Here is a 17277-nt window from a genome sequence, read left to right as displayed (position 1 = left end):
TGTAACCAGTCCCCTTGATCAGAACGTGTTGGAAAAGCCATCTCTGGGTGGGGAAGAAATTACTTTATTGTAATGACGGTACTATAAGAAGAAAATCAAAGCAACCAGCAGGCGGAGTCCCTACATCACATGAACTCCTACGATCACTCCACTCCTCTCAGCTTTATAGTCCAAGCAGACCCCACTGGGAGAGCAGAGGGCAGCAACAGGGGCAGAGAGATGAGGAGACCTTCTTCCTGACGTTCGACCCATTTCAGATCTCCCTGTATTCCTAGCATCGTTATCTGCAGAAAGCAAAGGGAATGGAAAACCCTAGTAACGCACCAGGGAGGACAAATCATGGCCTAAATGTGTTAGGAAACACCGTGGTGGGTCAGAGCAGGAAGAGTATGGCAGGCGGAAGTATGGGAGGAACCCCAAGAATAAAGGAGGATGGAGAGAAGGCCTGCCAATTCCCACGGAAAAAGATGGATCTTAGAAAGGTCTGAGTGGGTCAGGCGCCTGTAATCCCAGCAGCTCGGGAAGCTGAGGCAGGAGGGTGGCGAGTTCAAAGCCAGCCTCAGCTAAGCAACTCAGTGAGACCCTGTCTCTAAATAAAATACAAAATAGGGCTGGAGGTGTTGCTCAGTGGTCGGGTACCCCCGAGTTCAATCCCTGGTACCCCTATCCACCCCCAAAAAAGAAAGGATTGAGTGGGGCTCCTTACTTTCGTAGCCGATGTGGTTACGGGGGATACAAGGTTTAGGATTCCATTTTCTGGCCAACGTAAAAAAATGGCATAAACCGCTAATTCCTGTGAGGTATACCTGGGAAAAAAGAAAGGTCATTGTCAAAGACACCTGGATTGTTACGCCACAGATGATCTTATGATTCTGCTCTCAACTGCCTACCAAATCCAAGACTGTGACTCTGTCCTTTCTTCCAGGAGGCACTAAGAGTGCAATACCAACTAAGGGCTGCAGGAAGGAAGCAGTCTGTAAGACTCTTTGATATCTATTTTCCCCTCTGCTGGATTAAGTTTTATTTTTATTAATCTCTTACACTAGTATTTTACACTGAAACTATTTATTGTCAAATATTTTTTTTTTCCAACTCCAAATTCATGAGAAAGAGATTAGAGCAAGGGCAAGATATGCAATGAAGATGAACCTGTCCTGAGATTTCACAGTGTTTAGGGAAGCGGGTGGAAATCACTAAATGGAAAAAGTCACCCCCACACAAGGAACAGTGTGTTTCCCCTGGTCTGAAGACTAATGCCTTTGGCTCTTCAGTGTGACACCTGCAGTTGTTTTCCTAACACTTCTGGGTGCTTTATACATATTAGCTCACTTAGTCTTCAAAACACATTTTTTTTTGTACTAGGGACTGAACACAGGGGTGTTTTACCCCTGAAGCCATATCCCCAGTCCTTTTTATTTTTTCTTTTGAGACAGTTTCTTGCTAAGTTGCTTAGGGCCTTGCTAAATTGCTGAGGCTGGCCTCAAACTTTCAATTCTCCTGCCTCAGCCTCCAGAATCTCTGGGATTACAGGTGTGCACCACCATACCCAACTAGTCTTCAAATGACTCTCTGAAGATAAGTATCATCACTCTCTTTTGCTGTTGGAAAAAACAAGGTTGAAGATCAAATAACTAGACCTAGAAGTTCAAGTACGAATGGAAAGAATTTAGAATGGAGCCCTGTGCGCTGCAGGTGCTATTCGAGCATCAGCTAGTACTATTTTGGGAGGCAGGGTCCTATGATCTAGACATGTGGTGTCCCCAAACCTCCTGTGTTAATGCAAGAATGTTCAGAGATGGGATGATGAGTACGAAAGCGACCTGATCAGTGGATTACTCCGTTTGCTGGATTAGTAATTTGAATGAACGACCTGGCGTTAACTATAGGTCACTGGGGCAGGTCTTTGGGTTTATGTTTTGACCCTGGTGCTTCACTTTCTCTGCATCCTGGCTGCCAGGAGCTGAGAAGTCCCCTCCACTGCGCCCTCCACCATGATGCTCTACCTCACCTCAGGCCTAGAGCAAAGGCATTGGCTGATCATGGGCTGAAACTCTGAAACTGAGCCAAACTAAACTTCCTTCTCTAAGTTGTTAATGTCAGGGATTTTGCTTGCAGCAACGAAAAGCCAGCTAACACACAGGGCAAGAATCACAAGGACACGGACCAATGCGCTGCAGCTCCTTCCCTCTCCACCAGACCACAGCCTCCCTCCCTGCCAGTCATTCTGCTGTTCTAAAACATGACCCAGTGGGGTCACAGACTGTCCGGTCGAACAGCTGTTGGGTTTCCTCAAGACAGCTTCCAGCCTGGCAGGCCACACTGCGGACCTGAAGACGTGCCCATTGGCTCAGGCACAGCCTTGTTCCTGCACACATCCCAAGAGGAGACTCACCACACAGACGAGTTATTTTCGAATTGTACCCGCCATGGTTTGGAGGCATAGATGGCCTCCCCGTTGACATTCAGCCACCTGCCAATACTATGAAGCCTTTCTTGGAAGATGGGAGGGATCAGTCCATCTTTAGTTGGTCCGATGTTGAGAAGATAGTTGCCTCCCAAACTTATTGTCTGAACCAGCTCCTAAAGGAAACGATGGAAAGCAAGCCATGAATGCAGGCCCGCTCCCGGCTCAGCACACGCACCTATTAAGAGAGGCGGAACCAGGGCAGGCTCTTCCTGCTCTGTGAATATCCCTTAACGTTTACAGATAACACATATTTTGTGTAATAAAAGCAGGACAGGCTCCTGTGAGAAAACGAGATGGAGAAACACATTAACTTGAATTCCAGGGCGCGGTCTCGGGCTCTTCCTGCGAGAGGCACTTCTCACCGGGCTGGACTCAGCGGGAAGGGTCGGACTAGAAGCCCGAGAAGGGGGTGCAGAAGAGAAGAGTGCTCCGCAGAGGCTGGATCCTCAGGAGTAAGGGAAGGCAGACGGACTGACTGACAGGAACACGGGGATCGGAGAGGAGAGATTCCGCATGGCAGCTGTGGAGACTGGGCTAGGAGAGACGGGAAGACTCCGGGACAGTCACCATGCGATGGGCCACAGGCTGCCCCTCGGGGAAAACCACTGCAGAGGGGGGCATTGTGTGAGGATCTGGGGTGGGGTCTGTGTGTGTGTGTTCCCTGTGACCTCAAGCAAGTGCCAGTCAAGCAACAGAAAGACTAAGGTTCGATGCACAGTATTTTAAAAAGGAGAATCCATTACAGCACTCCAAAGACACCACACCACTAACCTCTAATGTCTTCTTTCAGTCTTTTTCCTATGCAATTAATCTTACTTTTATTTTTAAACTTTAAAAAATTTTTTTTAGTATTGGGAATCGAACCTAAGGGTGCTTAACCACAGAGTCACATCCCTAGCGCTTTTTGAGACAGGGCCTCACTAAGTTGCTGAGGCTGGCCTTAAATTTGCAGTCCTTCTGCCTCAGCCTCCTAAATCACTGGGATTACAGGTGTACATCACCACAAGTGGCTTCATCTTATTTTTATTGATTGGTTGATTGATTGATTGTGGTACTAGGGATTGAGTCCAAGGACAATCCACCCTTTTTTTAAATTTTGAGACAGGGTCTCACTAAGTTGCCCATGTTGGCCTCAAACTTGCAAACCTCCTGCCTTAGCCTCCTGAATATCTGGGATTATAGGAATGAGCCACTGCACCCAGCTCCCATGCAGTTAATTCTGTACAACTGCAATAATACATGATATTTTTTCACTCAGAAATTCAGCATTAACCCCTTTTATGTTCATCAACATTTTACTGGTTTAAAAAAATTCTCAAATTTACTTAATCATCTCTTTATGGCTTAAGAAACTGAAACCACCCATATGTCTAATTAAAAATAATCCTGGGAGAACATCTCTATGTAAAACTTTATTTGGAATTTGGGATTACTTCCTTAGGACACGTTTCTTTTCGGGGGTGCAGTAGTTCTAGAGGGTTTTATCAGCCTGCACTTCCATTCAGGTGCTTCCGTCACGCTTGGTCAGAAGGCTGGTTTGAGGTAAATAGTTAAAAAATAGCTAACATTATAACCAATTAGAGCAAATAAGAAAAAAGAAACACTTGGAGGGCTCTTACCCAAATGATCTCAGATTCGCTGGTGATGTCGGCCATGGTCATGTCGCGGCGATAGCCCCAGGAAGTCTTGTCGATGCTGGTGCACATCTCCCACTTGTGGCCCAGCAGGTGCTGCGGCCTGAACTTGTCCTGACAGTTGTAGTACCCGCCGTGGTGGCAGGAAGAGTTCTTACCCCACCGATCATTGACCACCACCTTAGCCTGAGGGAGGAAGGGCCGGGTCACGGCAAGGAACACCACCCAGCCGTCTGTGGGAGGCAGTGTGATGGGAGAGTCTGTCTGGAAGCAGGAACAGCTAACCTAAAGCAGGGTCTCAAATAAGGGCATGTCCTGTGGGGCATCTGGGAAAGCCAGAGACACTCTTGGCTGTCCCAACTGGGTGGTGCTACTGCCTTCTAGTGGGCAGAGGCCCTGGATGCTGTTAAACACCCTGCAGTGCAGAGGACAGCCCCAGTGTCACTGGGGATTGAGGACGAGACCCCTGTCCAGAGACACAGGATGGCTGAGCCGGGAATCCACTTCTACTGAGGAGGAATGGAGAGGAGGGCTCGTCTGAGGTCCTGTGCCAGGCAGCTTCCAAGCCTGGGATCAGGCATCCGAGTCCAGCCAGGTCACCTGCTATCATCAACCCTAAAGCCAGCAAGTATTCATTTTCCTCTTTCAAGGTTTAGCTGATCTAAGAGAAATCATTACACAAGTAGCTTACTGTGAGTGTTTAATATATAGTATTGTATTTTAATAACACTATCAGCTCATAATTGGTAGAAGGACATGCAATAAAAACAAAATTCTGCTTTCTTGCCTGTTTTAGGGCCACTCATGTTACTATGGACATTCTTCCTATGAAGCTAGTTGAGTGCCAAAGCAAAAGAGGATGTTCATTATTTGTAGCTAGTTTGATTAATGCCCTGACTCAATTATTGATGTCTGGGCATCATCAGAAATGAGAGGGTCAAGGAAAAAAACAAAAACAAAAACTGAAAGGGTGGGGCTGGGGTTGTGGCTCAGTGGTAGAGCACTTGCCTAGCACGTTCGAGGCCCTGGGTTTGATCCTCAGCACCACATAAAAATAAAATCAAGGCATTGTATCCACCTACAACTAAATAAAACAAAACAAAACAAAACAAAAAAAAACCCTGAAAGGATTGGCTCAAGATCTATCCCAGTTCACCAGAGGCTTTGGATTCACAGCTGGCTCCACCACCTATGAGTCAGAGGAACTGAAGTGGGTGATTTTACCTTATTAAGTCTAGTTATCTGTAAAAACAAATGAACAAACAACAAAACTCAACCAACTACAAACCAACCAAAGGAAAATCACCTGCCTCCTGGGGTTTCCAAAGGGATAAAAGTGAGAGCAGCCTGCCCCTGGTACAGAATGGTTGCTCAGGAACCCCTCGTTCCTGTCTCCCTCTTAGCCCTCCCTGGATGCTCAGCCCTTCAAGGACAGACACAGCCTTGAACTTCTTCATACCCACAGTCTAACTTGGCAGCCCATGATTGTGAAGACTTGGGACATACCTCTATTGTCTTTCTGATTACCCTTCAGTGCACCCTCTCTCTCTCTTCAGACTGAGGTTCCTTGAGAGCAGAAACCATCAGTTCTGAAACTCCAGGGCTCAGCATACCACATACCATAGAGCTGGCTCCTAATAGATCCTTGGGGAAGCAGGGAGCATCTACCACAATCTTACAATTCTGCAAAGTTGGTGTGTAAATAGGTAGAGACACGTCCACACCAAAGGTTCTACTTGCTATGGAATTGTTGTTTTAAGAGAAGCCAAAAAGACTGTCTCCCTGGCTAACTGCACTTTTTTTTTTCCAGCACTGTTGGGGATCAAATCCAGGACCTTGTGCATGTTAGGCAGACACTCTACCACTGAGCTGTACCCCCACAGCCTTGATATGATTGGTATCAGGGATTAAACCCAGGGTGCATAACCACTGAGCCACATCTCCAGCCCTTCTTTTAAAATTTTGAGACAGGGTCTTGCTAACTTGCTTAGAGCCTCGCTAAATTGCTGAGGCTGGCCTTGAACTTTCGATCCTCCCAAGCCACTGGAATTACAGGTGTGTGCCACTGTGCCTGGCTCAATGGCAGTGAAGTGATATTTCTTCTTTTCCAATCCTGCATCTTTGCTTAATCTTTTTCCTTTTTTGTGTGCTCCTTACCTGCAGACACTTGACTGTAACCCCACATAGCAAATGACCTGACTTCTTGGGTGTACACTTTGAATGGGTATGTAAAAGCCACTTCAGAGAAAAATGGAGTGTTGGCTGGGCATGGAGGTGCACACCTGTAATCCCAGCTACTGGGGAGGCGGAGGCAGGAGGGTCCCAAGTTCAAGGTTAGCCTAGGCAACTTAGAAAGAAAACAAAAATAAAAAGGGCTGGTGATATAGCTCAGTGGTAGAGTGCCCCTGGGTTCCATCCCCAGGACCATGGAAAGAAGAAGAAAAAAAAAAAAAAAAAAAAAAAAAAAAAAAGAAAAGAAAGAAAGAAGAGAAAAGAAAAGTGGGGTTTTAACCATCCCCAATCTTGGTTTGGCAGCCACACGTTCATTAACTATTTACAGAGCATCTAGTATAAGGCTCAAACTGTGGCAGGTTCTGGGGTATCTGAGGTGACTAAAATACAGTTGCTGTCCTTAAAGAGTAAGCAGAGACTTGCATGAGACAGATATGTGGATAATTATGACATTATATCAGTTAATTTTTTAGGGGTAAACTGCACCCCTGGGAATCCCTCCATACTCAACAAATCCCTGAAAGTCGCTTGTAATCTCTCTCTGTCCATCACACAGGGTCTCTTTCCTCTTTTCCTTTCTTCCCATATTCTAAGTTTAGTAATAGCTACCCAACAAGATCCTGAGAGGTATTTCAGTTCAATCTTTTTTTTTTTTGGTGCTGGAGATTGAATCCAGGACCTTGTATATCCTAAGCACTCACTTAACTACTGAGCTACAAAGTCCCTAAGCTGGTTTTTTGTGTGTGTGTGTGTGTGTGTGTGTGTGTGTGTGTGTGTGTAGGGTGGGGGGCAAGGTGGTAGTTTCTAGGGATCGAATCCAGAGCCTCAAATATGCTAGGGAAACCCCTGAGCCACATTCCCTGCCCCCAAACTGATTTTACATTTAGACTTTTTAAAAAAATCTACAACAAATCTAGAATGTGAAATATTTGAATTTTTCTATAATCAAGATTGAGATTTCTGCTACTTTGTAAAAGTACTGCAGTATAAATCATAAAAGGGCAGCCAACATGCACTGGCTAATAGTGTTAATTAAGAGGAGCGAGTCAGGGTAGGCAGTATACACCCCAAAATTTGAATATAAGGGAAATGACCCTGCTCCTTGAGAGTTAAACTATATGACTGATGTACGGTGGGTGAGACCACAGATATTCACATTTTATCCTTATCACTTAATTTTGTTTTACATATTAATTTTGGGGTGTTCTCATTCATACTATTTGTTCAATAAATTAATTTTTCTCTGGAGTAGTCTGGGAACTCTATATACTATTTCTATTTTACCACCACTTAAACCTACATCATCAAAATAAAGAATGAAAGGAGAAGAGGGCACTTGCTCTCAGGGAGGAGGGCTCTGCGTCTGCTGGGCCTCTCAGCCCTGCCAGTGTCACCGTCCACAGCAGTTGCTGCTCTGTGACTACTCCAGGTCTTGGCTCCTCGTGTTTTCTTTTATCCTAACAGATAAACAAGTCCTATGATCACCTACCTTGATGGGGCTGTCATTGTAGAGCCAAGAGAGAAAACCCGTGGAGTTCCAGTAAGTATCGGGAGACTCCCACTCGCCATCGGACCAGATGAGATCCGGCTTGTAGCTGGAAGACAGGGGACCAGGGAAGAGGTCACTTTCTGAATGCATGCGAAGCGTGAAGTCTGTGGAATGTCTGAAAGTATCATGTGAGTGCTGCAGTGGGGAGCAGGTGGGAACTACAGGGACACGGACAACACGTCACTTTGTCACCATAACCACTGCTTAAGACCAAGAGCTCTTTGGTATATGTCCTCCTAAACTTTTTCTGGAAAAAGGAGATGTTTCCTTCCAGTAACTAAAACCAATTAAGAGTGGTGCTCCAGCTGGGCATGGTGGCACATGCCTATAATCCCAGCCTCTCGGGAGGCTGAGGCAGGACTGTGAGTTCAAAGCCAGCCTCTGCAACTTAGTGAGGCCCTAAGCAACTCAGCAAGACCCAGTCTCTAAATAAAATACAAAAAGGGGTGGGGATGTGGCTCAGTGGTTGAGTATCCCTGGGTTCAAATCCCTGGTACCAGGGGTGGGGGACAGTGGTGCTGCAGAAGGTACAGGACTAGGGTTCTGCTTTTAAGGTGAATTGAGAGAGGGGTGAGGTGGCCAGGCCTGTAATCCCAGCAACTCTGGAGGCCAAGGCAGGAGGATTGAAAGTCTGAGGCCAACCTCGGCACCTTCGTGAGACCCTGTCTCAAAATGAAAAATGCAATGGACTGTAGCTCAGTGATAGTATCCCCGAGTTCAATCCCCAGTACCAAAAAAAAGTTGCACTAGGCAGTTTCTACTCACTGCCTCTATTGGTTCTCATGACTTTGTGGTGTTTTAGCTCCATTTCATGCATAAAGCATCTGAGTTCTAGAAAAATTGCATAGTTAATTCAAAGCCATACAAACAGTAAGAAAAAAGAACTGGGATTCAGACCTAGCAACGTCCAGCTCTGTCTCGGGACAGGTCTTCTGCGGGTCTCTGACAATGATACTGTTTCCTAAGGGAAGTCCTCCGGATAGAAGCAGATGCAGGACATTGTCTTGTTGCTATTGTCCTGAAATGAGAGTCCAGCCGGAGATGGCTGTCCCTCGAGTTCAAGGTCTACCACCTGGTACAGGCCTCCAGGAGCAATGAGGGCAGACTTGGATAAACATGGTGAAGACCGGTGGCAAATTCTGAAGTGGAAGGGGCCTCTCTTCCCTCCCTCCTCCCTCCCACCTCCCTCCTTTGCTCTTGTGCGCTCGCTCTCTCTCTCTCTCTCTCTCTCTCTCTCTCTCTCTCTCTCTCTCTCTCTCTCTCGCAGTACTGTGGACTGAAGCCAAGGCCTTGCACATACTAGGCAAGCACTCTACAATGAGCTATAGCCCCAGCTTTTTAATTTTTGTTTATTCATGGCACTAGGGATTGAAATCAGGGACACTCCACCACTGAGCTACACCCCCAGCCCTTTTTCTATTCTTTTCTCTTCTTTTTTGGATACTGGGGATTGAACCATTTAACCACTGAGTTATACTCCCAGCCCTTTTTATTTTTTATGAGACAGGGTCTCGATAAGTTGCTGAAACTGGTCTTGAACTTGCGGTCCTCCTGCCTACCCTTCCCAAATTGCTGGGATCACAGGCATACATCACCACACCCTGTACAAAGAATGATGATCTTCATAACAACACTTTTCTCTGTACCAGGCACCATGATGGAGACCTTCTATGCGTAACTCTAAGTCCTACACAGAAGGAATTACATCCCTACCTTACTAAGAATTGTAGGCCCAGATGAGTGATCTGTTGAAGGTTTCTAAGTGACAATAATGCCAATGTGTTAGACCATCCACCCCTCTCCAAGGTCCTGATGTAGTGAAAACAGAAAGCAAGTAGGGAAGGGAAGTTCTGATTTACTCTCACCTTGGATTGGGGAGACGGTTTCAATTTATAATATTACCACATTACAGAAGTTTCAAAAAGTAGAAGAAAAATTATTTTGCCTTAATACAACCACAACCACCACTTTTATGATTTGCCGTCCTCTAGATTTTCTTCAAACCTGCCCATACCCCTACTCCTCCTTTTTAAAAATTTTTGCAGTCCTGGGATTGAACCTTGGAGAGCTCTAAAACTAAGTGAAACTAAGGGTTTCAGCCTTTTTTTTTTTTTTTTACTTTGAAGCAAGGCCTCACTAACTTACTGAGGCTCACCTCTAACTTGCAATCCTCCTGCCTCAGTTCCTCTGAGTAGCCACAGTGCCCCCCGCAACAGCAGCCTACAAGAAGCTCTGATTTCATTGCTAAAAGTAATAAAGCCACCAACGTTTCTGGTTCTTACGTGTTAACAAGGTGGTAGAGCTCTGGCATTGTTTTCACATTGACAAAATTCTGAGTTTTGAAGCCATTTTTCTTATCCAGTTGGTAAAGTGGATGGAACCACTCTAAGAGTGAGTGGTAGAGGCCGTAGCGCAAGTTCCTGAAACAGAAAAGCAGGGTGGCGACTGTCGTTAAGCAAAGGACACATCATTTGCTTGAAGAAAATTCAGTTCCAGCACTTTTTTACATCTCAGTGAAGTTCACTCTCATACAGGAGAGTGGGACCCAAATCCATTTGTTCAATTCTTCCTTCCCTTTCCCTCCCGCTCTCTTTTTATTTATTGTGCTGCTGGGATCAAACCCAGGGCCTCGCAGAGGCTAGGCAAGTGCTCTAGCAGTGAGCTACATCCCCAGCCCTTAAGTTATTTCTCCTCATCTACTCAAGCAAAAGTATTGTGTTATTCTGTGTGTGTGTATGTGTGTGTGCACGTGTGTGTGTGTTTGGTGGTGCTAAGGATCAAACCCAGGAGCTCATGCGCTTTTTTTTTAAATCTCTTTTTGTAGATGAACACAATACCTTTGTTTTATTTATTTATTTATTTACTTACTTACTTAACGTGGTGCTGAGGATCGAATCCAGTGCCTCACATGTGCTAGGCAAGCGCTCCATCACTGAGCTACAACCCCAGCCCCATGCACTGTGTTTTGATAATAAACATAACTACTTTTATACACAGATACCTTAACACCAAAATGTCACTTAAGGCAGGGGGTGTAGCTCAGTGATAAAGTACTAGCTTAGAAAGTCCCATGTCCTGGGTTCAATCCCCAGCACCACACACCCAAAAAGTCATCTAAACTATTTTTTAGGACAATTATTTCAGTAACATCTAGTCCTGTTTAAAAAATTATAATAATGTTTTCAAGCCAGGAACAGTGGCACACACCTGTAATCCCAGCAGCTCAGGAGGCTGAGACAGGAGGACTGTAAGTTCAAAGCCAGCCTCAGGAACTTGGCAAGACCCTAAGCAATTCAGTGAGACCCTATCCCAAAATAAAAAATACAAAAAAGAGGGCTGGGGATGTGGCTTAGTGATTAAGCAACCCTGGGTTCAATTTTTCAAAAAGTTTTCATCATTAATCATAAAAATCTGTATTGTAGAGAAATTAGAAAATAGAGAAAAGCATAAAGAATAAAATGCCCCAAATACTATCACTCTGAAATAATCATTTGCAACATTTTCTAAACAGTTGAAATGTATGACTATAGGTTTATCATTCTATTTATCTAAGATTTACTAATAGTTCGAAACATACCAAAAATGAAATGTGGTTAGAACAATCTGTTTTCACATATAAGGAAGATTTTTTTTTTTTTTTTCCCAGTACTGGGATGGAACCCAGAGACTCACACAGCCTAGGCAAGTGCTCTACTACTGAGCTTCACCCCCCAGGTTCATGAATAGTGAGCATCATAGAAGAGAGGAGAATAGAGGACACTAATGTGAGGAAGGATGGGGGTGGGAGGAAGAGAGGGGGCTGGGTAACAGGTACCAAAATACAGCTAGCCAGGAGGAGGAAGTTCTGGTGTTCCACAGCACAGGAGGGCACCTGCAGTTCACAACAGTTCATTTCATATTTTATAAATTACTAGAAGAGAGGAGTGTGAGGTTTCCAACACAAAGAAATGATAAACATTTAAAGAGATGGAGTACTAATTACCCTGATGTGATTGTTACACACTGTACACATGCATCAAATTATCACACTGAAACCTATAAAGAAGCACATTATGGGTCAATTAAAAAAAAAAAAAAAAAAAAGAATAGGCCTGTCATGTAGGAGGGACTTGGGAGGCTGAGGCAGGAGGATCCCAAGTTCAAGGCCAGCCTCAGCAACTTAGCAAGACCCTATGTATAGCAAGACCTTGACTCAAAAAATAAAGAAGACCAGAAGGTAGCTCAGTACCCTGGATCTAATCCCCAGTACCATGAAAAAAAAAAAAGAATAATGTTACAAAAACATCATGCTGCAAGTGAGAAGAAAATACTATAATGTACAGGTGAGAAAGAACTGAAGTTGGCATGTCATCATATGACTCAAGACTAAATAGCACATGGAAGATAAAAATCCTGGTTTCCAAAGTCCATAACAAATCAGTATCTAAGATCTAATCAACACTGACATAAGGACTGATGGCAACTGAATACTGAGCAGGTGACGGGAGTTGGCAAACTCGCTCTTGAAGTCCAGGTAGTATTTTAGGCTTTGCAAGCCATGTGGTGTTCAGCTCAACTCTCCCATTGTACACAGAGAGCATCCTAGACGGTGCATAAATGAGTAGGCACAAATGTGTTCCATCAGACTATGCTACACACTTGGTAGCCAGCCTATCCCTCGAATAGGACACCACATTTACTGAATCATAGCGCAGCTGAGGCCAAACCCAGCACAAAACCCACCTTTCCTCCTTACAGAGTTGTTGGATCCAAAGAGCAAATATCTGGGTTCCAATTTCTATTCTGGGGCTGGGGGTGTAGCTCAGTGGTAGACTGCATGCTTAGCATGCAGGAGGCCCTGGGTTCAACACCCAGCACCCAAAACAAGAAAACAAATTCCACCTCTGCCACTCCCTACCTCTTTGATCTTGAGAAACCACTTCCTATTAAGTGAAAAACATTAGGGAACATTAATTACAATCAACTGTGTGCCCCTCCTTTTGTTCCGTTTGCTGCTTTAGCTAACCTTTTCAGTACCCAGCTTAGTCTACCATCATCCAAACCCTTCCTGTGTAAAGCTCGTGCTGATGGCTAAGGAGGACAGAGGCAAGAGGCCCAGTCCCTGGTCTCCACCAGGCATTGGAAAAGGCCCTGCATTGAAAGCCTTCCCAGGAGGGATCCTCTGTAGGATGCAGACAGAGCTTTGTGGTCTCTGCTGGGTATGCTTTAGCCAACCAGAAGTGTCCATGAACTTCTCTGAAGGTGTCACGTTTGGCCATATGAAAATTGTTAAGCCTTAAACACTGGTAATTCAAAGGCTGGAAGTTCTTCAGGCTCCTTGCTAAAAGCAAACTTAGAAAACACTCGAGCAGAGAAGGTACAGAACTCTGAAAGAGAAGAGATGAGATGAACAGGGTAGCCGTCCGTAGACACACACCTATTCCGGACAGCTGCTCCCAACTCACCAACCAAATCACGATGGGGGCCCACGTCCTTAGAGTTCCAGTTCCAAGACACAGGACTTGGCCAGTTTGTGAAGCCTTCATGATGTTTTGTCGTGAAGACCACATACCTGTGAAGGTTAAAAACAAATGAGCAAAGGAATTGGCCAGCGAGTCACAAGCATGAACTTGCCCAGCCTGCCTGTGGCTTTTAAATTGGTCAGGAGAACTTGACCATAGGAAATGTACTGGGATGGGTGACTAATTGGTGATACCCCAGATGTTGCTTCAGTCACAACACCCTTGGGTATTATTCCAGGAATGAAGCACAGCAAGCAAATCAGCATCTGCTTCAGCCAAGGAGACCCAGAGGGAGTGGAGGAGTGGGTAGGAGGAAAGAAGTGAACCTCAGCTCTCAGGTTCTTCGACCCTCCTGGGTATGAACAGTTAGCTTGGTTTAACCCTTCATCCTAAAGGAGAAAGGTCTCTATTGGAATGGTAGATGATAGAAATGTAAGCCTTTTGTTTTGGTAAGCCTGTAGAACTTCCCTCATGTACAGAGGTGACAAAGACCCAAAGGGCTGGGGGAAAAGGGCAAGTATTGAAATAACCAAGAGGCTCAGTATTTCATTTACTTTTATGGCAGAAAAATAGATAATGCTATCCCATGATGATTCTATCACTGGCTGGCAGGAGGAACTCCTAGACTTTGGGGGCCAGATAGTATTTTATTTTATGCTTGTGACACAGTCCTCTATACACATTCTTTTCTTCTTTTATTAGAGTCCTTTGCAAATGTAAAAGCCATTCTCACTTTCTCGGCCTTAACAAAAACAGGCAAAGACCATTTCCTCTGGCCAGTTTGCTGACCCCTGATGCAGTGGAAATGTCTTTACCCTGCAGTTATAGGATTTGCAGTCTAGGACATTAGGTCCCTTCTTCTGTCTCTGAGCTACTCACCTTATCCTGAGGGGTCTGGAAAGAGGCTGTCTCCAGATTTTAATTTTATTGTTGTAAATTATGGATGGCTAACACTACCAGAAGACAGATTACACTTGCTGTGCTTATTCAAACCTTTTATTCCCATTCATTTAGTGGGAAGCATTAAATGCCAATTTAATGTAAAGTAATTTCCCTTTAGTAAAAGAAAACTAAAAAAGGCCCAGAGAAACTGAAACATGGAAGACGAGTGAAAATGGAAGACTGACCCCCCCGCCAAGCCTCCACCTACTCTCTCCAACCCACTTCCCTCTCCCAGCAGCCCAGAGCAGCAACTACTTCCTGACTTAGCACGGGGGCCACGCAGGGCCCTCAAGGCTTACTTCTTCAGGATGGCCCTGCCTTCAACAAAGGAATGGGTCCCGCGCCCCTTTCCCATATCGGGCCACTCCAAACTTTCAGTTCCCTGAACCAACCCGCCGCAAGCTCCAACCGTTTTCAACACAATTCACAGTATTCTGGAGCACTTCCTAAGAGCAAGTTCACCGAGAAGAGCTGACGAGGGAGAATCCTTGCTGCATCCCAAATACACTACACGCCTGCGAGGGCCCGTGGCGGGACTGACTCCCTTCCCTCTTTCCACCTTAGAGACAGTAAAGTAACCGGTGCAGTTTTCTTCTCTCAGCATCCAAGGAGGCTGGAGGGAGGCCGAAGTTCACAACTGAACTAGGACCTGGCTCCAGGCCACTGATTGAGAACCCCGGTTGCCGTGCGGATGGGGACAGGGCATTAGGTACCGCCCTTTCAGGTGTAGACCTCTCCAGACCATCCGGCCCGAAATCTTTATTTTCAAGTCCCCCACCAGAAGCACCTTCTCCTTAGGATCAAGTGTGCCACGTTCGATTCTGCATCCGAAACACAGGGCCCAGAGGCACCTGAGGTCAGACAGGCCCTGGGCGGGCGGCCCAGCCCGGCACTCACTTGGCCCCCGCGGCCTGGAAGAGGTCGGCCCACTTATCCGGCTCGAAGAACCGCGCCGTGAACTCCGGCCCGAAGTCGGCGTAGCTGAAGCCGGGCGGGTAGTTCTCGCTCATGAAGCGCCGGTACTGGGGCAGCCCCTCGCCCTGCCAGTGCCACCAGAACCACTCGCTGCCCCAGGCGGGCACCGAGAACACGCCCCAGTGCACGAACACCCCGAACTTGGCCTCGTCGAACCAGGCCGGCAGCGGCCGGGAGTCCAGGCTCCGCCAGTCGGGCGTGTAGCGATGCCCAGCCCAGCGCGCCGACTTCGCCACTCCGAGCAGTAGCGGCGGCAGCAGTAACAGCAGGACGGCGACCAGAGGCCGCCACTTCCCAGCCACCTCCCGCATCGCTGCCTCGACACCAGCACCGCCCCAGCTCAACGCGCCCCGGCCGGCGAGCGGCTCCGCCCCTCTGACTAACGATTGGCTCGCACAGGAAAAGGGGCGGGTCAGCCCGACGGGCTGTTGAGCCGCTTCCTCCGCGGAGCGCCCTTTCCTCGAGCGCCCTCTGGCGGCCCAAGGGAAAAGGACGCAAGGCGGTGTTGATCTCGCTCCGCTGATGAATGACCGCTGTCTCCCTAGGGTTTAACTGCGAGGGTAAACCATGGAGTTTGGGAAAGCTCAGGAGAAAACTGGGAGTAATTCACTTTGCTGCGGTGATCTGGCAGGGGTCGGCGAAGTCGAATCATGAGTTTTATTTAGTGGGCAAATGGGAGCCACAGGGGGCTCCTGAGCTGTTCTTTTGTGAGAAACCCTGAGGAGAACATACCAGATTGGAGGGTGTTGAAACAGCCCTGGCAGAAATAAAGACGGAGAGGGATGATAGGAAGAAGCATTATGTGAGCAGCAGGCTCTGCCCTGTTCAGAGTCACTCCATGAAGTATAGAACAGCAGTTTTCAGGCTGTGCCTAAACCTGAGTCACTCCATTTTGGAAAGCAGTAGTTTGCCATAAACTACTCCTAAGTGCTGAGGTGGAATGACTCTACACCTTGTTTGTACAAGTAGACAACCACCATCAGCCCAGCACAACCACAGGGCACCAACTGGTAAGTAAAGTAAGTGTGCTAAAGAAAATAACTACCTGGGGACTAGAATTAATCAGAAGCACATGGACGCTTGGGCATATCACACTCCTATTGAAACAACCAGACCACTGAATGCAGCAATCCCCTCACTCAAGGCCCATAAAAGGAGGAGCATCCTGACCCCATCTCCAGGAAAATCACAAATCACCACAGCAATAAAAAACCAAATCTGTGTCTTTGGGCTTTAGTAGAATGCAGTTTCTCCTCCCTACGATGACCAGACACAGCCTCAAGCTGACACTCCAAGCTGACACTCTGAAACTGCCTTCACCCTGGACCTTTGCCTAGGACAAGTTCCTGTGCTTTGACAGCTCTGCACCCTGAAAAGTTCTTCTGCTCGTTCTTAATCTTATCTGACAACAAGCAGTGACTACATGCTTTTGTGTCTGCTGTCTTTGCTCTCAGTTCAACTTCCTGAACCCCTGTGGTTGCTTTAACCCTTTCTTAGCCTTTCCGTAACACACACACGCACACACACACATGTACAGTGTGATATGTGACTTGAGTGTTACAGATATTAGAAATTAAGACTGGAATAAAAGAACTTGTGTTTGTCTGGGTTAAGACTACCAGGTGACCCACAAGTATTCAGTGAACTGCCACAATTCTGACACTGTGGACAGACACAGATGTGTTTGGTCTATGTTAATGCCACAGCTTGCTCGTGACACCTTTACCAGGGCTGAGGAGGGAGAACATGGGCACTGAGGAAGAAAGAGCAGCTGTGATCATTTTGCTGTTTAATTGAGCTTGCTTTGGGAATCCGGAGGCATTTCAGAGAGGTTAGCATCTAACTATGAGAACACAGCTGGGGTGTGGCACAGTGGTAGAGTTCTCTTCTAGCCTGCCTGAAACCCTGGGGTCCGTCCCCACCATTGCAAAAGCAAAACAACAAACGTGACCCATGCACAGGCTGCCCTCAGTGACA

The 17277-nt window shown here is 46.4% G+C and overlaps 1 protein-coding gene across 1 annotated transcript; it reads right to left on the bottom strand.

The window, feature by feature from the left end:
• Window positions 1-40: 40 nt before the first annotated feature.
• Fuca1 (alpha-L-fucosidase 1) lies at window positions 41-15658 on the bottom strand. The gene is made up of 8 exons (XM_047527998.1): window positions 15223-15658; window positions 13299-13433; window positions 10165-10302; window positions 7823-7928; window positions 4087-4287; window positions 2393-2580; window positions 707-806; window positions 41-284 (listed from the first exon to the last, which is right to left on the bottom strand). The coding sequence occupies exons 1-8, from the start codon at window positions 15609-15611 to the stop codon at window positions 144-146; spliced, it is 1398 nt and encodes a 465-aa protein (XP_047383954.1). The 5' UTR covers window positions 15612-15658; the 3' UTR covers window positions 41-143.
• Window positions 15659-17277: the final 1619 nt, after the last annotated feature.

This window comes from Sciurus carolinensis, chromosome 1 (assembly GCF_902686445.1).
Source record: "Sciurus carolinensis chromosome 1, mSciCar1.2, whole genome shotgun sequence".
NCBI lineage: Eukaryota > Metazoa > Chordata > Mammalia > Rodentia > Sciuridae > Sciurus > Sciurus carolinensis.
The sequence above is the reverse complement of the archived record's forward strand: the minus strand, read 5'-3'. Positions and strand labels throughout refer to the sequence as shown.